This window comes from Sapajus apella, unplaced genomic scaffold (assembly GCF_009761245.1).
Source record: "Sapajus apella isolate SASKATOON/1434 unplaced genomic scaffold, GSC_monkey_1.0 scaffold64, whole genome shotgun sequence".
NCBI classification, from domain to species: Eukaryota; Metazoa; Chordata; class Mammalia; order Primates; family Cebidae; genus Sapajus; species Sapajus apella.
Window position 1 is genome coordinate 8,424,659 of NW_022437004.1, and position 15,501 is coordinate 8,440,159.

At 40.0% G+C, this 15,501-nt stretch overlaps 1 protein-coding gene across 6 annotated transcripts; it reads left to right on the forward strand.

The window, feature by feature from the left end:
- Positions 1-372: 372 nt before the first annotated feature.
- RWDD3 (RWD domain containing 3) lies at positions 373-15,177 on the forward strand. Of its 6 annotated transcripts, none has more exons than XR_004259775.1 (4): positions 373-530; positions 10,772-11,276; positions 13,090-13,205; positions 13,304-15,176. XR_004259775.1 is itself a non-coding variant. In XM_032247936.1 (4 exons), the coding sequence occupies exons 1-4, from the start codon at positions 446-448 to the stop codon at positions 13,416-13,418; spliced, it is 804 nt and encodes a 267-aa protein (XP_032103827.1). In that variant the 5' UTR covers positions 373-445; the 3' UTR covers positions 13,419-13,775. The 6 variants fall into 6 exon arrangements, 5 of the variants coding, with proteins under 5 accessions (XP_032103827.1, XP_032103830.1, XP_032103829.1 ...); XM_032247936.1 differs by having other exon boundaries at positions 10,772-11,259; positions 13,304-13,775; XM_032247939.1 differs by lacking the exon at positions 13,090-13,205 and having other exon boundaries at positions 13,304-15,177.
- Positions 15,178-15,501: the final 324 nt, after the last annotated feature.

Here is a 15,501-nt window from a genome sequence, read left to right on the forward strand (position 1 = left end):
CATCCCCACCCCAGCAGCCCAAGGCTGGGCGGGGACGGTCAGGGTTCGAAGCCTGCGGCCAAATTTAGAGGTTTTCAGGCTCAGCTGGGAGGCCTCCCTTTACTCAGAAGAGCCGAGGGTAAGCTGGGCGGTCGCCTCGGTTGCAGACTGAGGATTTGGACCTCGGCTTCCAAGAAAATCCCCAAACCAAGGGGCTGAGCTTCGCGTCAGTTGTTAATGAGCAGGAGCGTCTGGGCGGAACTTTTAAGGGCCCTCCCCGTCTCGCCCCGCCCCCGCCCGTTTCGCTCCGCCCTCGACCCGTCTCGCCCCGCCCCTGATCCGCCCGGCTGCGGAGGCGCGGGGCGCCCCCGGGTGGCAGCGAGCGGCGTTGCTCCTGGCGGGTGGAGGCAGCGGCGGCGGCGGCGGCAGCGGAAGGGGAAGCGCTGAAGTGGCTGGGCCCACAGCCATGGCGGAACCGGTGCGGGAGGAGCTCTCGGCCCTGGCCGCGATTTTCTGCGGGCCCCACGAGTGGGAGGTGCTGAGCCGCTCAGGTGACTATCCCCGCGCGCAAGAGACAGGGCGCCCTCAGGGGCCGCCCGCGTTCTCTCTGCGGCTCCTCCCCACCACGGAGCCTGGGCACCCCGCCTGGGCTCACGTTTGGGGACCTGGTTAGTTGAATGTTGGAGTGACACGCCCTGGAGGCCGGAGAGGTGCCGCAGCGGGCGGGAGTGTGAGGAGACCCCAGAAACCCGGAGAGAGCGGCGCCGCCCCCTGCGGCCTTTGTCGCCGGTCCTGCCCGGAGCCGCCGGCCTCTGCTGTGCGCGGCCCCAGGCCCTCCCCCAGCCTCCCGCCCTTCAGATCTCACCCTGGAAAGAAGCCTGTGCCGACGCCCCCCTGTGTCCTTCCTAAGCACTATGCCCTAGGCCCTCGAGAGCACTCCCCAGTTTTAACTCTACATGGATATTTGGACATCTTAAGTTGCACGAGGGCAAGGACCCTGTCTGTCTGTTTGGTGATAACTCCAGGCACCTAGAACGGTGCCGGCCCGGCACATGGTATGTAGTTGGTAAATGTTGACTGAACATTTTAGTTTAGCCAGTGCTCAACCTTGACTTTATCTGCATTCTGTTAACAAGTTAATTGCTTTTTGATACTTTTTTTTTTTTTTTTTTAAGACGCAGCCTCCCTCTGTTGCCCGGGCTGGAGTGCGGTGGCTCGATCTCGACTCACTTCAGCCTCTGTCTCCCGAGTAGCTGGGATTATAGGCACGTGCCACCATGCCCGGCTAATTTTTGTATTTTTAGTAGAGTATTTTTAGTAGAGATGGGGTTTCACCGTGTTGGCCAGGCTTGTCTCCAACTCCTGACCTCAGTTGATCCGCCCGCCTTGGCCTCCCAAAGTGTGGTGAGTGACAGGCGTGAGCCACCAGCGCCAGGCCTTCAGATACTTTTTTGAAAAAAAACAAGCTCTTGAGGGCTTTATTAGTCATTTAGCCCACATTGATTGAATCCCTGCTCCCTGCAGACTTTGACAAGGTTTCAGAGGCACTGCTACGCATGGCCTCTAGGAGCTTACAGTGTAGAGACGTTCTTTTGACTATTTTTTGATGATAGGCAAAACTTACTTTGTCCCTATATGTGGCTTCTATTGAGTAAAAAACAAAAACCAAACCGAAAAATAAAAGCTGCTGTTGATGAGAAAGCGCAGCGATGCAGGTGATCGTCAGTTTTCACTTAGCTTTTAGATACATTATGTACATTTTTGGTGCACGAGATTGATCGTTCTAATGTTGTTGGCTTTCTGACCATAAATCGGTTAACCTTTAAGAAGGTTGCCTTGAAGAAGGTAGTCTAAAAATGAGCTGGATGTTGTGAGAAAACCATCTAAGCTTAAGATCTTTCATGGTATCCATCAGGTATGTTATTCACTGAAGAACAGGAGTTGACTTCATTTAATCTTTCTTGCATTCATCCACCTATATCCACTCGTTGAGCACTGTTTTGTTCTAGGCACTATGCATCTGATAGTGTAATGGAGCTGCTTGCTTTTTAGTGCCTAGCTTGCCTTGTATCTTTTTGAAACAATTGTTTAAAATCCATATGAAGGGATTTACTCACTTTTAGTGTTTTCTTGTCGTCCCTCTTCTGATTGGGTAATTCTTCACCATCTCCCTCTCTGGCTCTACTATTCTCTTTATTGATAATTACTTCTGCCTGAGGCAGCTATTTGAAGAGATCATCAGTTTTCCTAAATTCCTTTATTATGGCTCAGTTGGGAATGTCCTGGAAAAATGAACCTGCGATTTCCCATCACACCTTAAAGAACTGGTAATAGTCTGGGTCATTAGAACACAGCTGAGCATAAAACACTGCTGAAGGGTCAGAGAAAACCCAAAAATGTAAGCACAGAAAGAAAATAGTTTCTTAATCTTGAGAACACTGTGGACTCTTTATCTGCTGTTAAATTGAGCATGACTTTCAAGCCATGCCTCCTAATTAATTTAATTCAGTGTTCTGGCCTCAATAAGTAATTGAATTATAAAAGACTTCAATGTAACAACTTAGGGCATTTTGTTGCTGAGAGGTAGAACAATTCAGTGATTGAAATAGGGATGTTTGATGTTCACAACTGGGAATTAAGGATAAGGTAAGGACTTTTTTTTTTTTTTTTTTCATGATTTTTGTAACATCTTTTCACAAAGTGAGGACTTCTTTAACAGACCACAGTAAACATGTGGCAGGCTGCTGGCTATACACTCACCGCCACTGTCAGTCTCAGTTGGAGGATACGAGCTTGATACTAGAACACTCTAAACACCAGTTCTTTTCTGGCTTCCCCCAGATAAGGTTCTCCCTTTTGCCACTAGAATCAGGAGAATGTTGCAGAGGAATTGCATTTCTGGTAACAAGATAACCGAGGAAGACTCAGACTGCTAACCCAACAATCAACTATTGAGGCTGTAGGATTGAAGAAGCTGAATAATTGGATTCCATTTAGCTGGACTAATTTTATGCTGAGAATTTCAGGGGATTTTATCTGCCTTTTGATCTCTTTATAGTGGTTATACTAAGCTCATAGTAAGAGGCATAACCATCTCTTAGGGGTACAGATTATGTAAGTCCCTACACTCCCATCTATAAGGGAGGTCTGTGGGTAGACTACATTAGGGATGTTCTGTTTTTCTGTAGTCAGTCCAGGTGCCAGATTTGATGTGGTGACCTGCCGTGTACATGATACCAAAATGAGGGCACTACTATTGGTCTTATTTTACGGAGAAGATAACTGATACTCAGACTGGTTAAATAACCATCAGGCTCCAGGTGTATGGGCCTTTGCACTGCATCATGATCCTTCATAAAGATGGGGCTGTTGCATCAGGAAAATAGTTCTTGGAAAGCAAAGAAATACTTGTCCAGAGAGCAATAATGAGCACCCAGAGAAAAGATGTGTGAGCCAACTTATGTTCAGAACAGCCCCAAAGGGGAGTGTTTGTGTATGTGTGTGTATCTGTGAGAGGCGTGAGATTGGTATTGTTTCACCATTTTCTTCATGGGGAAATTGAGCAACACAGAGATTATGTGGGCATGGTCAATGTTCACTATAGGTGGGAGTTGTGCTTCTGGAAATCATCTTGCAGATAAAAAAGTTGTATGATGGGAGAACCTAGTATCATGTAGTATGTCTGTAGTAGCTGCAGAGTGAATTTTTGTATTTTATTGACACTAATGTTCAGATTAGATTGGGCCCTCTTATAAAATGAATCATGACTGTCACACATTGACCCTTCTAAATCTGCTCAGCTTGGTTTTCTACTGATTGTCAGTATTGAGCTGAGGTCTATAAAACCGATTTAGCCTTGAACTTCACTTCTATATCATGAGATTGCCACTTTTAGCTTCGTTTATTTTTAGTTGTTTTTTTTTTTTTCTTCTGTAGCTACATTGAATCATATGTAAAAATCCAACTGAAGCATAAAACAAGCACTGGTGTATGCTTGCCTGGGAGCTGCCTGGGAGCAAGAGGAAAGACAGTCTTATCCTATAAAGTATGAGAGGGTGCTGGAGACTTCTTAGTGGTTTTCTTCAAAGTTGTATGTTGAGAATATATAACAATTGTGAAGAAAAAGATACAAGTGTAAGGAAAGTCAGATGTATATAGTTTGTAAAGAATTTCTTAATGGGCTCTTAGTGAATCCCGAAGAACCCATTCTCTTAAATTTTATCTTTTTCCGTGTCTTATGTTATTTGACTACATTTATAGAGTTTCTATTGTGTGTTGTAGTTTATGAGGTAGAATGAAACCTAAAAAAATAGCATTAGTGTGGATTTGGAGTTCTAAAAGTTTAGTTTCTCTAGTTTGAATTTCTGTTTGGAATGTGGTCAGGAGCATACTTTCGGATGTTTGTAAGGAAGTATAAGGTTTGAAACCTGTTTCAGGTTGTGGTTTAGTTATGAAAATGACACCCTTACTATAAGGCAGAGTGATTTGGTTAGAAACAGCAACTAGTCAATTTGTATCAACTTCAGCCAGAGGGCAAGACCCACATTTTTTGGTAGGGTCTTTCCTTGGACTTAGGGAAATTTTAGTTTTCTGGGGCAAGCCTTACATTTTCTAGGGCATAGATGTTTGTTGAGAATGATCAGTTTGTGAATTAAGCCTATTAGCTAAAGTTTTGGGGGGCCAAGGAAGGGCAGAGATTAGTATTGGATTTAGAGCATAATTATTTTTCTGCTAATTACTCTTTTTATAAGCTGTTAATAACCTTAAAGCAGATAGGGGCAACTTGGTTTTCTTCTTTATTATGGCAAAAAAGAAACAAAAAATCAGATTTACAGTGTGTGTGTTATATGAAAAATTCTGAGGCAAAAAGGAGCCAGTTTAATTGCTTGTACAATCTCAGGCAGATGAGAAATGGAAGAGTACATACATACTTCTAGAGTTTTGGGGATAAAATGGGCTTTTAAAGTATATAATTTTATTGCCACATTAAATACTAGCAGAATGGAGTATGTTATTGGGCTTTCCAGTTTCTTGTAGAGATGATAGTATCATTTTGTATAATCTCATTTTGCAGCTACAGTGTGGGTGGGTGGGCAGGGGGATTTACCAAGGCCAATTAGGAAGAATGCTAATCCTTTCCAATTCTTAAAAGAATTAAGGCAGTTTTCTTCCGAACATGTAACTAGTAGTTTCTCGCAGTTTTCTAAGGTGAAAATCAGGATTTTCCCCCATTGCTATTCTGTTTGCTGACTAGGACCAGAAAATAACAGAGAAAAATGAAAATTGATAAGGACTGACATGGCTGGCTCAATAGCCTTTCAAGACTCTTCCCCTGGGCTACCAGCATGTTTCTTTCATGTGGCCCTGCACTAGAGAGGACCTGGTGGGTGTTTACATGGCAGAGGTTGGAGAACACTATGGATCTCAGGGTTTTGATGATAAAGGAATTCTTCAACGTTTACAGCATAGCCTCTTGCTTCAGTGTGGCTATGTTGCCTGCCTTTGTAGTAAAATCTCTGCCTCCTCCTTATAAGGACACTTGTGATTACATTTAGGGATCACCTGGGTAATCCAGGATAATCTCCCCCTCTCAAAATCCTTAACTTATGTCTGCAAAGGCCCTCTTGCCATGTGAGGGAATGCAGTCATAGCTTCTGGGGAACAGGATATGCACATCTTTGGGCCCATTATTTAGTCTATCACAGGTACCAGGGATTTCTGCACCTGTGAGATCCATGATTACAAGCTACTAGCACAATTCCAAGAGCTGTATAACTGTAAAATTTAAAAGTTTTTTGTATCCCTCCCGCCCCATTTTGGTGTTTTGTTTAAGAAGAAAATTGAGATATTTCAGTGCTGGAGAAACTGTTAATTTAGCTTAACCACAATAATTCTGGGCATGAAAATACCATAAAATAAGTTTGAAATACCATGGAAATCATTAGGCGGGACTTAGGGAGGAACTGTGGAGCTGGACAAAATTTTAGTAGACAGAAAGTTAAGGGCCTTCTTGGAAGATAGGATAGTAGGAGCAAGAGGCAGAAATGGGACACCCAAGACTGAGGACATGGTATAAAATGGGTAGTTGAAGCAAAGAGTGAGGAGAGAGGAAGTCAGAGTGGTAGGCTGGCCCTAGGTGTTGCATGGAGGAATTTGTAATTCATTTGTCATCTGGGAGAGTGGTATTGGGATGATTTGGTGTGGGGAGAGGCAGACAGCGAGGAGACCACTATTGCAGAAGCCAGAAAAAGGCCTGAATTAGGAGGGTGGTCATGTGAGTGGAAGGGAGAGAAATTCTGGAGGACTTGTGGGATTTGGCAGTTGAACGTTAAGTATGAAACAAGAAGGGGGAAAGAAAAGTGGAAGTCAGCTTTAAGATTTTATGCCTAGACTGGTGTGGTGGCTCACACCTGTAATCCCAGCACTTTGGGAGGCTGAGGGGGACAAATTACCTGAGGTCAGGAGTTCAAGATCAGCCTGGCTAACATGGTGAAACCCCATCTCTATTAAAAATGCAAAATGAGCTGGGCATGGTGGCAGGTGCCTGTAATGCTGGCTATTCGGGAGTTGAGACAGGCGAATTGCTTGAACCTGGGAGGCGGAGGTTGCAGTGAGCCGAGATCACACCACTGCACTCTAGCCTGGGAAACAAAGTGAGACTCCATCTCAAACAATAAAAAAAAATTATGCCTAGATAACTGGAGGAAGAAAGTTATTCATGGTATTATGCTTTACAGAATGGCTGTCATTTAGGGTTTAGGAAAAGCAGAGAAAACAGTTCAGTGATGAGCAGAGACATAGGAAAAGAATCAGGACACTGGTGTCTGGGAGGTAAGGGAAGAGAGAATTTTGAGATGGGTTCAGCAGGTTCGGGTGCTGTAGAAAGGTAGCCACGAATGTGGCTATGTCAGGGGTGCCCAAACCACCCTCATACTCAGTGATTTGCCAGAAGGACTTATAGGACTCAGGAACACTGCTATATTTATGGTTGTAGTTTATTACGACATACAGATACAGACTAAAAGCAGGAAAGAAAAGACTAGCATGGAATGACGTCCGGGAGAAACTGGGAGCAAGCTCCAGATGTCCCCTCCAGAAGAGTCACACACACATGCTTAATTTTCTTAGCAATCAAGTGTGACAACATGTGAGATGTGTTCCTAACCGGGAACACTCACTTGAGCCTCCTTGTCAGAATTTTAATTGGGGGTCAATCTTTTCAGCGTGTAGTACCTCTGTGACTCATTTCTAGAGCAAGAAGATTTACCATAAATCACATTGTTAGCCTAAATCATTTAATCAAACAGACACTATGTGGTCCAACACTTCAGACATGGAAAAACAAGACAAAACAGAACAGAAAACAAACCCATACTCTTAACAGGCAGAATGTTACCAGGACTCTGAGCTCAGCTCTCAGGAGCCAGCCATGGGCTAGTCCTAAAGACAGGCTGATCATGGGAATGTGCAGAATTTGAGCAACCCACTCCTGCCGAGTTTTCTCTTTCTTGCACAGTGGCAATTAGGAGGTCATTGGTAATGTTTGAGAAAGGAGCTTCAGAGAGAAGGTATGTCAGGAGCCACAGTACAAGTAGTTGTAGAGAGAGTGGCTGGTGGGAAAATGGATGCAGGTGGAGAGAATTATATTTTAAGAAGACTGCAGATAAAAGGATAGAGAATGATAGGTCCGTAGCTTAAGGGAATTAGTAGCACTGAATTCTTTTTTATGCAAGGAGAAAATAAATATTTTGTTAGTGGGGGAGAGGAATAATTAGAGGGAGGGATAGAAAATGCAAGCACTGCCCAGGTCTGGTGGCATACCACCTGTAATCACAGCACTTTGGGAGGCCGATAAGGGAGGATTGCTTGAGGCCACAAGTTCAATACCAGCCTGGGCAGCATAGCAAGGCCCCCATCTCTACAAGAAATAATAATAATAAATTAGCCAGGCATGATGGTACATGCCTGTAATCCCAGCTGCTCAGGAGGCTGAGGTGAGAAGACTGTTTGAGCCCAGGAGGTAGACGCTGCCATGAGCCGTGATCATCCTACTGCACTCTAGCCTGAGTGACAGAGTGAGACCCAGTCTCAAAAAGCAAACAAAAACAAAAAACAAGCACAAGAACAGTGATAGTGTTTCCTGTGGAAGGGAGGAAGACACTTCTTTCTCAGATTAAACAGTGAAAAGGAGCAAGATGACTAAATTTAAAAAGTATATTATCAAGTGGCCCAGCAGTTGCTAGGCAGCAGCTACAACTGCATGTCCTTGGTCACTAGCACACTTCCATGATTCAGCCGGTAAGGAGACAGTGAACCCAGATGGATTTGGGCAGTTACTGCCTACTGCACAGCAGGCAGCATTAGCTTTATGTTCACATTGATTCTCCTTGTCCCCCAAGTCCAGTGGAGTGATGTGGAGGTAGACTGAGATGTACACACTATGCACTCAGTGGGTCTTTGTTATACCTGAGGAGCAGTGAACTTAGGAACCCTCCAGTGTTATGAGAGGTTTGTTAGTGATCCTGCTCAATCTTTGTCCCAAGGAATATGTTATTTTATATTGCTTAGGAAACAAATCTGCACCCTGATGTGGAGGGAGAAACTCTAGCTTCCAAGGTTGTCAGTTACACAAATGTTCTTAAACAAAGCCATTGATGCCCTTTGCTCAGAAGGCATTCAGAAATGCCAGATCCCTGGAGAATTATCTACCACCATGCATTTATGTTTATATAAATTATATGTACGTGTATATGTATGCATATGTATGAATAAAGAAATGTTTAGATGTAGAAGAGAAGTCAAGGAAGATCACTTGGGATATGTCCTCCTTTCATGTTCTGAAACACTGGATTGAGTCACTATGATGGGATCTGTATCTTACCTATCATTTCCCTCAGAGACTAGTAGTGCCTTGAGCTTAGTAGGTGTTCAGTGAATGTTTGTTGAATGATGCATGAATGAAGATCTTTAAAAGTTCTCCTCCTCTTTGAAGAGAGAATGTTAACTCTCTAGATGATTACTACAAAGTTTATTTGCCTAAATGCTCATGTGTTGTCTGTAGTTCTATTTGTAATGTCTATTTTACTTATTGAAATGCACTGATTTAACATAGGCAGCCTACTTTAACAATAAAATATATTTTTTAAAAGGATAAGTAGTTAGGTTATGTATAGTGGCTCACACCTGTAATCCCAGGACTTTGGGAGGCCAAGATGGGAGGATCACCTGAGGTTAGGAGTTTGAGATCAGTCTTGCCAACATGGAGAAACCCTGTCTCTACTAAAAATACAAAAATTAGCCAGGCATGGTGATGCATGCCTGTAATCTCAGCTATTTGGGAGACTGAGGCAGGAGAGTCACTTGAACCTGGGAGGTGGAGATTGCAGTGACCTAAGATTATGCCACTGTACTCCAGCCTGGGTGACAGAGTAAGACTTTGTCTCAAAAAAAAGAAAAAAAAAAAAAAAAAAAAGAATAAGTTACTAGATAGAAGAAAGAAGGAAGGGTTTTAAGGAACATGATGGATTTTAGAGGAATATACAAAGTTAGATTTGGAAAATTTTTCTTTATATGGTATACAGTATACATTTTACTTATGTAATACAAATATAAATTGTACCATTTTAATATGTTCTTTATAACAGTTAACTGTCTGTGTTTTCAGATGATGACCTAAAATAGTAGTTCCTTGAAGGTGGTACTGAAGAGTGTATGAAAGAAAAACTCTAACAGATGTGTTTGGTCCTGTATGAATCAATGTCTGTAGCAATGGCTTTTATATATGTGGAATCAGAAGGCTAGGAAGCAATTTTAATGTTCAGTTAGGTTCTTTAAAATGGGGATACAGTCAGGTTTCAGGCGTTGAGGCTGTTGAGCAGCAATCCAGATACGAAAATGGGAAAGATTTGACTGCTTCTCTCATGCAGAGGAATAAAGCAAGGGCACGTGCAGAGAGAAGCAGGGGTGGAGAGAGGCAAGTTAGCTTCAGAGAGATTTATTTGCACCCAGTTCTGTTCTACTCAGCCTGACATTTTATCATCTTTTTGAAAAGTGGCGTGAAGTGGTGTGGAACACATCAGAGGGTGAAGCCGAGCAAATCTGAAAGAGAGCAGAGGATTTCATCTGATATCCTGTGTGTGCTTTCCCCTTCCTTCTTAGGAGCTGGAAGAGGCAGAATTGATGGCCACTCAATTTCAGTTCATCTTGCTACCTTCATGTTACACTGATACTAATATATTTTAAATAAGAGGAGAGCAGGCCAGGCAGTTACTGTGTCACATGCAGTCATCAGTTTCTCTGCAACCCGACAATCACGTGGGATTGCATTGCTTGCTTTGACTTACTTGGACTTACCATAAAATGACTTTCATTGGATTTCATGTATAATTTTTTAATTAATTCCTGATTTTATATATACATGGTATTGTATCTTTGAAAGCTTATATGAGTTTATTAGGGAATTTCAGAATTATCAGCTAAGTCTGGCTAGAAGAAAAAATTATATGATGAAAAGCCTTTTTGGTAACTTAATAAAAATGGGGTGATAGTAAGTGTAAATGCCAGTTAAGTCGAGAGTGCTGGTGTGTGTGAATACATGAATATATGGATATAGTTGAAGGAAATAATTTGTAAATCATAGTTTTCCTAGTATTACATGTTCCTTTATAAAATAGCTCAGAGTTTTCTCATGAAAAATAAATTGACATTTGAAACAAAAGTTTGAACTTACTAGTGTTCCATTAAAATTGAATAATGTACATACAGCTAATGATTATTTTTGCATGCCTTCCAGAGACAGATGGGACCGTGTTCAGAATTCACACAAAAGCTGAAGGATTTACGGATGCGGATATACCTCTGGAACTGGTGTTCCATTTGCCAGTCAATTATCCTTCATGTCTACCTGGTATCTCGGTTAACTCTGAACAGTTGACCAGGGCCCAGTGTGTGACTGTGAAAGAGAAGTTACTTGAGCAAGCAGAGAGCCTTTTGTCAGAGCCTATGGTTCATGAGCTGGTTCTCTGGATTCAGCAGAATCTCAGGCATATCCTCAACCAACCGGAAACTGGAAGTGGCAACGCAGAATGTACTTTTTCAACAAGCACGACCGTGGATGATGGATTGTGGATAACTCTTTTGCATTTAGATCACATGAGAGCAAAGACTAAATATGTCAAAACTGTGGAGAAGTGGGCTTCAGATTTAAGGCTGACAGGAAGACTGATGTTCATGGGTAAAATGATACTGATTTTACTACAAGGAGACAGAAACAACCTCAAGGTGCCAAAAAGTTAAATGTTGAGTATGAATCTGGCTATTTTCTGCTTAAAATGGTGTGTCTTTAAGTGTGTTTTATAACAGTGGGATAGACTAATTATTAAGATGTTTCTGCTTTCATTATTACCTTCTTAATGGATCTTCATTTTCTTTTTAAAGAATGTCTGACTGCTAATTACAAGTACAAACTTGCAAAGCTTGAATAGTAAGATTATATTGTAAAAATCATGTCACTTAATAAAGTGACAGGTTATTTTAAAAGCTCTGTGGCACATGAGTGTTTGTTTCTGTAATTAGCTATGAGCCTGAACTTTATAAATGTGCACTAAAAGTTTGTGCATATTAATGTTTCTTCCCATAGTGAGGCACAGCGAGGTATGTATTTGTGGATAGTCTGGAAGATTTGTAACTTTCTGGCTGTTAAAAATACATTCTGACACTTTAATTTGGTATCTATAATACCTGGAAAGAGGAGCTTGTCTGTTATAGCCGAGATTTCATGTTAGTAGAAGTAGAATCATTAGGGCTGTCAACTTGTCACCTCCTACCTAACTTTTGCTTTCCACCTGACGTGTCTCAGCAGTTGCTTTCAAAGTTATCATCTTCTTCAGATTTTTCAAGTTCTTATTCTAAACTCATCTGACCTGTTTTAGGTGGGACAAGATGAGGAAAGCTGTTTGTTATAAATCTTAGAAGCGCTACAAATCACTTAATAGGTTTTACACTTTCAGATAGGTCGTGAATACTTACGTTTGCATTTATTTAAGACAAATTTAGTGTGAACAGCCTGTAATCTTAAAGATTTGTAGAATAATGACCTAGTTTTTTCATGATGGGCTTTTACCACAAAACTACTTTGGCATATGGTTAACCAGACTCGTGCTGTGTTAACATATATAGATACAACAATAATTCAGATTTAAGATTTATCTTGGATTGGGGCTGAGGAACCACTTGTTTTAAAGTGATTTGTAGTATATCTATAACGTTTGATCCTTTTGGGTAAAATAGTAGCTGACTATTGGGTAAAATAAATAAAAATTAATTTTCTTGCTCATCTTTACCTTTAGGCTCAGATTTCTCTTCAAGCCAGCTCAGGAATATTAGGCTAAACACAGCTGTTTTGCAGATGTTGTTACTCAGATTGAAACGTCAATTAATTAACAAGTGTTTATTCATATTTACTAGAACTCTGCTAATGTAGAGAAATAATACTTTTCTAGGAGATCTTTTTTTAGCTGTCTCTAAAATGTCATTTTATGTAAATTTCTCTTAAATTTTTGTAAGATTTTATATCAGGATTGAGAATGTATAGGTACGTATTTATAGATGCTATCAGCTTGGAATGGTAAGTGCTATGTGCCTGGCAATGTCATTTAGCTGCTGAATTTGTGACCGTAAGAACAGTAGCTTGTGCTTTCAAGTGTGCTGTGGTGCTATATCCAGGTACTCCTCTAGTGCTTTGCATGTATTATCTCATTTAATCAGTACAACTTCCCCATGAGTATAACATGTTGTTATACTCCCATTTTATGGAGAAGGCAGCTGAGCCACAGAGGATTTAAATAACTAGTCCAGAGTAAGAACTAGTAGGCAGTTCAATCCAGATTTAAACTTGAGCATTTGGATTATATTGTTCTTTACTCCTGTATCCACCACTACATTATTCTGCCAAGTATGTAAAAACAAGTATGTAAAAATTCTTACTGCTTGATTAAAAAAGAGAGTACTCTTTAAGTATGAAAATAAGCCTATAGGTTTATGGCTCCTTTAAAATGAAGACTTTGAGATTCAGAGTAAGATATGTATTTAATGTACTGATTTATTATTTAGGAGTACCTGATTCTTCAGAAAACCTCCAAAGTAGATGTGGACTCAAGTGGAAAGAAATGCAAAGAGAAAATGATTAGTGTACTGTTTGAAACAAAAGTACAGACAGAACACAAAAGGTATAATTTAGTACTATTGCAGATGGAAAAGCAACTGAATCGATAATTATACTCTGACAAATCTAGGCATATTCATGAGTTTCTCTTGCATAATGCAGGTTTTTGGCATTTGAAGTCAAAGAGTATTCAGCGTTGGATGAATTACAAAAGGAATTTGAAGCTGCAGGACTTAAGAAGCTTTTCTCCGAATTTGTACTTGCTCTGGTAAAATGAAATGGAAGACAGAAATCTTTTAGTAAAATAGCAGTGTTTTTTGTTGTTTTTGCATTGGATTTTGGGAGTAGTTAATTGAAATAGTCACCAGGGAGTAATTTTGAAGTTTCTCTGAAATAAAATGATAGGCATCATCCTAACTTCAGGAACAAAAGCCAGTTGTTTCATGAAATATTAAACATGAAGAAAACTTGTATATTATGTTTGCCAGGAAAGGCTAGGTTCAGTAGATGAGACATTATTTAAAAGATAAATTTTAAAAGATGGTAAATGAACACTTGTTTTTATGGACAAAATTTGTTTGGAACTATGCAATTTTCTGGCTAATTTTCTTGTAATTAAATGATTTTTTAAAAAGGGATTTGTTTTTATGTTTACTTTTTTTGTGTTTATATTTTTAGTATTTGATCACCATTTTCCCCCATTCAGCTTATGTCTAATGTTTTAATAAATGTTAAGAAAAATACAACACTGATTTTTTTATGGAACTGCATAAATTGTTAGTTTAAATACAAAGTTCTATAGAACCAGATATACAGTTTCTTTTTGAGAGGGTTCTAGAGTAGCATGGTACTTGCTAGTCTTAGGACTAGAGATTTGATTCCAATTAAAATTCTTATTTGAAAAATTGACCTTCTTGTTTTATAAGAAGAAAAATGTTTATATAGAACGAACCTGGCTTGCTAGATGGAGGAAATTATTTGCCAATACTATTTTTTCTTTCTTATGAAATCTGTCAAAACATGGTAAAATATATTTATCATGACCTAATGAGAGAAGAGGCCATAAGATAAAACTTATATTAAAATCTGTAATAAAAATGTAAGTAGACATTTATATCTCAGAAAGGATATTTGTATGCATGAAGCCACTTGGCCTGCTAAAATAAGGGGCTGAGTCATGGAAGAAAGGCCAAGTGAATCCCTTTCACTGCCACTTATGAAGTATAGTGATATCATTATACAATTATAACTGATCGTGGAGGGAAGTGAGGAGAACATTGTGGCAGGCTGAGCAGTGTTTCCTGATAGTACTTGTCTGTGATGATGTCAGTTCAATCTGATTGTCTTATTTTCAGGTACCTTTGTAATTTAATTATACCTATCTGTTTATGGAGTTTCTTTAATGAGGAGGTTCTCAGTTTATTTAATCTCATTCTGGCGTATTTATGATTTTTTTTTTTTTTTTTTTTTGGAGAACTGGTAAATGTGGTTAGATTGTTCTATGGGAAGAGCATGAATAGCAAGGAGAAGCTTCCCTTCTGGAATGCAGAACTGAGAAAATAGGTCTGAAAATTTGGGGCTGCTCATTATTACCCCTTCCTTTGATTTCCTGTAGTTTCAGTGAAAAGTAATGAAAAGGAATAGAGTTGAGAATATTGGCCATATGATTGAGATGGATTGAGGGTGATCATAACAACATTTTACATGGACTCTTCTCTGCAAAAATATCCTTCTGCTTATGCTTTCTGGTGCCCTTTTAGCCTTTCATCTTCAAATTGGACTCTTTACAGAAGAGTTTGAATCAGATCAACTTGAATGTTCACTGTAATGACTTTCTCTAACTTAATGATATTTCTATCTGCTAAAATTGTTTTTAAAAAGTATTGGTTATTATTACTTTCTTGGATGTTTACATCTAAGTCTTTGGTGAATACATACACATCAGAATGGAAAAGTAAACCTTGACAGAGTAAGCGGTTTATATAAATGTAATTTGACCTCTGGATAAAATAAAATTTAAAATTATATACCACAAGGCTATTTGTCTTTGGTATTTCTTTATTATTAGAGTAAGAGACTCTTAACTAGTTACATTGATATTTTTGCCTCAAACTCTGCTGCTTTCTTTCAGCTTGAGATACTTATGAAAAGATAAGTAAGACTTCTGTTTCAATAATGGTGGACCAGCTTTTCACTGAAGAAAACTAAAAACAAAATATAAAACACATCCTCTTAAAAGAATCAAAGTCAATCAGACAGTGAGAATTGCTGGGCTAAACCCTGGAGGGGAGAGGAATCCAGAGAAGTAAACCCAGCACCTGGGGCTATTTTTTTTCCTATGGGTACATTTGCCACTCTGC

Excerpts from the sequence above, each read along its gene's own strand:
- RWDD3 (XM_032247936.1), top strand. The coding sequence starts at position 446 with ATGGCGGAACCGGTGCGGGAGGAGCTCTCGGCCCTGGCCGCGATTTTC. Across the intron at positions 531-10,771 it reads GGAGGTGCTGAGCCGCTCAG|AGACAGATGGGACCGTGTTC; the intron begins GTGACTATCCCC and ends CATGCCTTCCAG. Across the intron at positions 13,206-13,303 it reads GTACAGACAGAACACAAAAG|GTTTTTGGCATTTGAAGTCA; the intron begins GTATAATTTAGT and ends TGCATAATGCAG.